This window comes from Schistocerca cancellata, chromosome 1 (assembly GCF_023864275.1).
Source record: "Schistocerca cancellata isolate TAMUIC-IGC-003103 chromosome 1, iqSchCanc2.1, whole genome shotgun sequence".
NCBI lineage: Eukaryota > Metazoa > Arthropoda > Insecta > Orthoptera > Acrididae > Schistocerca > Schistocerca cancellata.
Genome location: NC_064626.1, coordinates 649109764 through 649116595, shown reverse-complemented (window position 1 = coordinate 649116595; position 6832 = coordinate 649109764). Strand labels below are relative to the sequence as shown.

General features: G+C 49.7%; 1 protein-coding gene across 1 annotated transcript; it reads left to right on the top strand.

Annotated features, from left to right (window-relative positions):
• The first annotated feature begins 5886 nt into the window (after positions 1–5886).
• Positions 5887–6393, top strand: LOC126091898 (neuroligin 4-like). The gene has a single exon (XM_049907240.1). The coding sequence runs from the start codon at positions 5887–5889 to the stop codon at positions 6391–6393; it is 507 nt and encodes a 168-aa protein (XP_049763197.1).
• The last annotated feature ends 439 nt before the right edge of the window (positions 6394–6832 follow it).

Genomic DNA, 6832 nt, shown 5'->3' with positions numbered 1-6832 from the left:
AACGGTGTTGACATTTCGGGTGTTTTGGGCGTGGAAGGTCGTCCTGATCTCTCGCTGTCTTCCAGTGAAATCACTCAAAACACCTCGCACCAGTCACTGCAGTGTTCCGTACACTTGCCGAATCGTGTAATGCGTCTCTGTGGCGGATTTCCGCAGTTTTACAATTTCACGTTCACTCATTTTCTAGCTTGTAGTCCACATAAATGTGGTGACAAACTTGGTCAGTATAGCGCTATCTGCACAGCTCTCGATGTTAATAGGTCACTGTTCCTCGGCACACTGACTGCTCCCTACACCTTCGTGTGCAGCCTTGAACTGTCACCTGTTGCTTGTTACAGAGCTACACTCTTAACTTTGATACCTCCATGTATTGGTTCACACACTGGACTGCTTCGAAATAAATTATATTTTAAACTGAGAACGAAAAGAGGATAAAATTACTTGCTTACTTACTTCCTCTTCCAGGACTAGTCTACTATAGAGACGCACAGACCAAGGATTGCGGGAGACTGACACTGACCTGAAAGCGACCCGCCACTCACCAAATGTTCTTGTAATTTTTTTTCTTTGTAGTGACCTTTTACTGATATGAGGATTCACATATCACTATTTAACTTTGATAACTTGTTTTATTCAACCACGTTGCGCTTTTTTAGATCAATGTTGGTACAGCCATAGTCATAAGATTTGAGTCTCTTCTCTCGCCTTAGGCTTGAATGTTCACCGAATTGTTCTACAAGGTGAACCACAGCTTCACCGACAAACTTTTAGAAGTGGTTGTGTGGACCAAAAGAATAAAGGAGTGTGTGGTTAAAATGGTCTCTAAAAGCCATACGGTACCTTAGGTGTTACAAGCGCTTGTTTATCTTCTCTATTATGAATCACATCTCTCTTGTTGAACAAGTGCTCATAACTGCTAAGGTATGCACTTTAGAGCTCATGTTAACCAGCCTCTTTTTTCTTCTTTTGGTCCGTACAACTATCTTTGAAAGTTTATCGGTTTAGCTCGGTTCCGTACTGTACACCGAAAGCGACAAAATCTTTTCTTCAATTCATCATTATCGTTAAAAAAAAGAATCAGAAAAAACGTAAATGAAGATTGAAACTTGTACTGATCGTCGAGTATACGTTGCCTCTGACTGGATATTTCCTTAATATCCGTAACTTGTATTGGATATTGCAAATGATTTCCAAAGTACATTTTGTTCGACTCGTGGGGTCACTTCGTCATTTGCAAAAATACAGCATTAATTTAGGTACTGGTATTCACTTTTATTCCGGGGTGCACACATTCAGCACAGTTTATAAGTACTTCGTATATACATACATTAGAGAATGTTTTGCATCACCCCGATTCCCAGAACTCCTGAAGATAGACGTTGACTTCGGATACTGTATCACAGACACCCGTCCTTTTGACTGAGCCGGTCGGGGTGACCTAGCGGTTCTAGGCGCTACAGTCTGGAACCGCGCGACCGCTACGGTCGCAGGTTCGAATACTGCCTCGGGCATGGATGTTTGTGACGTCCTTAGGTTAGTTAGGTTTAAGTAGTTCTAAGTTCTAGAGGACTGATGACCTCAGAAGTTAAGTCCCATAGTGCTCAGAGCCATTTGAACCTTTGACTGATGAGAGATGTCACTAAAGCCGCCCAAATGTGTAAGTATCAATGCATGAGCAGCGCCTATTAGGTGGAGGGGGTCCGACAGCCGATTAGTTTCAGTCATTCCAGCAGGATGCAGGTACATGGCTCGTGTTGTCCGTAGTTCAACCGTGCCTAGGCGGTCAATACCACGGTTCGATCTCGTTCCCATTGTTACTTCGCGTCAGGAAGGGCTCTCAACAACGGAAGTGTCCAGGCGTCTCGGAGTGAGCCAAAGCGATGATGTTCGGACGTGGAGGAGATACAGAGAGCTAGGAACTGTCGATGACACGCCTCGCTCAGGCCGTCCAAGGGCTAATACTGCTGTGGATGACCACTACCTACGGATTATGTCTAGGAGGGACCCTGACAGCAACACTACCATGTTGAAAAATGCTTTTCGTGCAGCCACAGGACGTCGTGTTACGACTTAAACTGTGCGCAGTAGGCTACACTGTGCGCAAGTTTACTCTCGAGGTCCATAGCGAGGTCTATCTTAGCAACCACGACAGCATGCAGCGCAGTACAGACGGGCTCAACAACATGCCGAATGGACCGCTCAGGATTGGCATTACCTTCTCTTCACCGAAGAGTGTTTCATGTGCCTTCAACCACCCAATCGTCGGAGACAAGTTTGGAGGCAACCCGGTCAGGATGAACGCCTTAGACACACTGTCCAGCGAGTGCTGCAAGCTGGAGGTTCCGTGCTGTTTTCGGGTGACATTATGTGGGGACGACGTACGCCACTGGTGGTCATGGAAGGCGCCGTAACTGCTGTACGGTACGTAAATGCCATCCTCTGACCGATAGTGCAACCATACCGGCAACATATTGGCGAGGCATTAGTCTTCTTGGACGACAATTCGCAACCCCATCGTGCACTTCTTGTGAACTACTTCCTTCAGGATAACGACATCGCTTGACTAGAGTGGCCAGTATGTTCTCCAGACATGAACCGTATCAAACATGCCTGGGGTAGATTGAAAAGGTCTGTTTATGAACGACGTGATCCACCACCCAATCTGAGGTATCTTCGCCGAATCGTTGTTGAGGAATGGGACAGTCTGGGCCAGCAGTGCCTTTATGAAGTAGTCGATAGTATGCCACGACGAATACGGCCATGCATTATTGGAAGATGACGTTCTACTGGGTATTAGTGGTACCGGTGTGTACAGCAGTCTGGACCACCACCTCTGAAGGTCTAGCTGTCTGGTGGTACAACATGCAATGTGTGGTTTTCATGAGCAATGAAGAGGTCGGAAATGATGTTTATGTTGATCTATATTCCAATTTTCTGTACAGGTCCCGGAACTCTCGGAACCGATGTGATGCAAAACTTTTTTTTGATGTGCGTATATACGGTCCAGTTACAATAATGAGACCTCCGCCTACTTTCGACGTCAACGTGCGATAATCACTCACAGACGGCAGGTCGCAGCACTGGCAGTGGATGTTATAAAGAGCGTTTTGGGCGGGGAAGGGGTGATGAAGAGAGAGGGGAGAGAGGAGGGAAGGGGGTGTGGTGGACGCAGACAACAGTGCAGTCGATGTCGTAATGCGGAAACGGAGTGATTTATGTGACGTCCAAAAGGGGATGATAATTGGCCCTGAGACAACAGTGGACGCATTTCCAGAACGGCTACGTCTGTAACATGTTCTTTTTCTGCGAAGGTTAAAGTACACCATGCATGGCGAAATAGCACTACCCAAAACCGTGCAAGTGTATTGCACCAGACGCCATAGGTGACAGGTATGAACGGTGTTGCAGTTATTGTACGGGTGACAAGACGTGGACCTGTTGAGAAATGATCGCCCAGGTGAAGTAAGGAGCTATAAACGCTGTCTCCTTAATTCGGTTCAGCGAACATTGCTGCGCATGGGCCTCCACAGCAAAACGTTAGTATAATCACAGTCGCTGACTGCTCTTCATCAGTGACGAAGGTTGGAATTTGCACGCGAGTACCGCAGCTGGATGTCCACTGAGTTGTGACAGGTGGCCTTTTCAGATGAACCACGTTTTACGCTCCGTCAGACAGATGGCCACTTTCATACATGACGTGAAACGTCTGAAAGCAAACACGTTGCAAAAGTCGTCGGAAGGATCCAGGCTGGATTATACTCCCACGGTGATTTGGTCATTCTGTAAGATACAATGGATGAATAAAAGTATATGTCTATCGCTGGGGACGGACGATGTCCACACTCAATCGAGAATCTGTGGGACCAGCTCGATCGGACTGTTCACCGAGGAACTTAGCGCAGCTAGCCACGGCGCTATAGGCTGCGGGCTCCACACCCTTGTCCGTACCTTCCAGAAACTCATTAACTCCCTTCTAGTGTGCCTCGCGGTGGTCCTAGCTGCAAAAGGTGGTTGTTGAGACTTCTGGAAAGTGCTTACACTAATGAGAGTGGAAGATTGCCACGATAATATTAGTTTATCCTTTTAGAGGTTTCCAGTTCACTCGAGATTTATTGTTGCAACAAGAGCAGTACAAAACGGTTTGGAGATATCTGGTATCAACCCATGTTGAAGCAGTCATATTAGTATGTGGTTTGGCATCCAGGGGCGGAATTGCAGGCGCTGATTCTGACATCCAGTCGACCTCACAGATATCGAATACTGCCTAGAGATACGCTATGGCACGCTTGTCCGATCTGTTCACGTAGTTCTGTTAGAGTTGTTGCTTGGCGAGTCACATCAATGACTTCTCGTTCCATTCATATCAACACATCACTTTCCTGTTGTAAGAAAAAAGGTCTCACAACATTCTGCACGTACCGAGTGCAAGTTAACGTCCGCTCCAGGAACAACAAAGGTGAACGAGAGCTGGAGATCATTGCACCCCAGACCTTAAGGCCTGGGTTGGGGCCAGTGTGTCTTGGACTAACGCATCCAAGAGACAGTGCTTACCAGTTCTATGTGGTACGCACGAACGATTATCACTTGCATGCAGACCGAATCTGATTTCATTGCTGATGCCATTGCTTCTTCCAAATGGTACTCTGATGGTAACAGTCGAACCGTGCACGTTGATGCTGTGGCACAAGTGGAAGAAGGGTTAGAGGTGTGCGTGCCGGTAGTCCCATTGCTAATAACCGGTTCGCAACAGTACACAGTGACACGTCTGGGTTCACAAGCCCTCTTATCTGTGCTGTGGTAACGGCTGCGATGCAATATGACTATCCTGGCGTGTGTCTGTGCTATGTAGACGTCCACAACCTCGTCTAAAGGTGTGAGAACATTCGTGTGACTACTGATATCAGAATAGTTGCATAACTGACCCCGCGCTTCCGAAAGGACCAAGGCCAGAAATTGACCCCTTTCAAACTCGATTAGTTGAGCTGCTCTAGACACTTCAGTCCGGAACCGCGCTGCTGCTACGGTCGCAGGTTCGAATCCTGCGTCGGGCATGGATGTGTGTGCTGTTCTTAGGTTAGTTAGGATTAAGTAGTTCAAGGCTAGGGGACTGAAGAAAATTGGCTCTGAGCACTATGGGACTTAACATCTACGGTCATCAGTCCCCTAGAACTTAGACCTACTTAAACCTAACTACCCTAAGGACATCACACAACACCCAGTCATCACGAGGCAGAGAAAATCCCTGACCCCGCCGGGAATCGAACCCGGGCGTGGGGGACTGATGATCTCAGATGTTAAGTCACATAGTGCTTAGAGCCATTTGAACCCTTTTCTTGCGTCTCTGTGGCATGTTTGCCTACTTACTTCACACATTTGTACCACCCTGAGACTTCTGGTTGTGAGCATTCATTATTATTATAGGGTAGACACAGATGGCGCACAGGTAGATATGCCGCTACGCTGTTAGCGGACGGCGTTGAAGCCGTTGTCAGTATATCCACTATCTCTCATGTGGCATATGCCGTCATCGGATGAAAACTGACGTCGTCTTCCCAAGCTGAACTTTTTCTTCCTGCAGTGTATTTGCTGAGGAGGGTCGGAGAGAGGCGGCAGTCTTGGCGTCCTTCCTGATTGCGTTACGCTATGCCCCAGGTCGAAAACAATTTTTGTCTTTGCGTCCACACCTTGGATAACTTGAATCAAGTGTTTAGAGGTTGTGCAGAAGGCTGGTGCCTATTGACATAAATAAGGAAAGCTAATAGTGTGCGGACGGCCGTGTGTGTCGGCAGGCGGGGCTCGCCGTCGTGATGGCGGTGAGGGCCCGCGGCTGAGCGCGGCGGCCATGGTGGCGGCGAGGCCCGCAGGGGGCAGCGGCCCGGGCTGAGCATGCGGCGCGCGGCCGCCGCCTCCGCCTCCGCCCCCGCGCCCGCGGCCCCCGCCGGCCCGCCCCCGCCGCCCCCGCCGCCTCCGCTGCTGCCGCTGGTGCTGCTGCTGCTGGCGTTCGCCGCCGCGACGCTGGTGCCGGCGGCGGGCGCGGCGCCGTCCCCCAAGTACAGCACGCGCGTCGTGCGCACCAAGTACGGGCCGGTGCGCGGCCTGGTGCTGCAGCAGACGGTCGAGGCCTTCCTGGGCGTACCGTACGCGTCGCCGCCTGTGGGCGCGCTGCGCTACATGCCGCCGCTGACGCCGTCGCCGTGGAGACACACGCGCCTCGCCGACGCGCTGTCGCCCGTCTGCCCGCAGCGCACGCCAGACATCTCCAACCGCAGCGACGCGCTGCTGCGCTTCCCGCGCGGCCGCCTGCGCCAGCTCGAGCTGCTGCTGCCGCTGCTCGCCAACCAGAGCGAGGACTGCCTCTACCTCAACCTCTACGTGCCGCGAGCCGGTGAGTAGCCGGCACCTCTTACACTCTGCATCCCACCCACCGTTGGGACACCGACTGACGTGATGTACTAAATAAAACAAACGAATATTACATTGCTTTAGTCTCCCTGACGAACTCAAAAGAATGGGAACGCATGTCTCTGACCATGATTACTACTGAATACCAAAACACGTACCTGTGCAAATGTTTGAATCCTACCAAAACCAAAGTACAGTTCGTCATGAACATAGCACATAACGGAAAAGAATAGTGACCTGTTCAACACCTTCCGTACCTATTTTAATGTGCTCTTGCTACGCGTCTCATATGCAACGATAACTGGGTACTGGCGTACTTGGTTGTTTGTACTGGGACGCGCAATGAATACTAGTTACATCCTCCAGTAACACGTGTCACAATGTGTCCAAGCTCTCGCAGTGAAAACAAAATAGTTAAGTTATACACAAT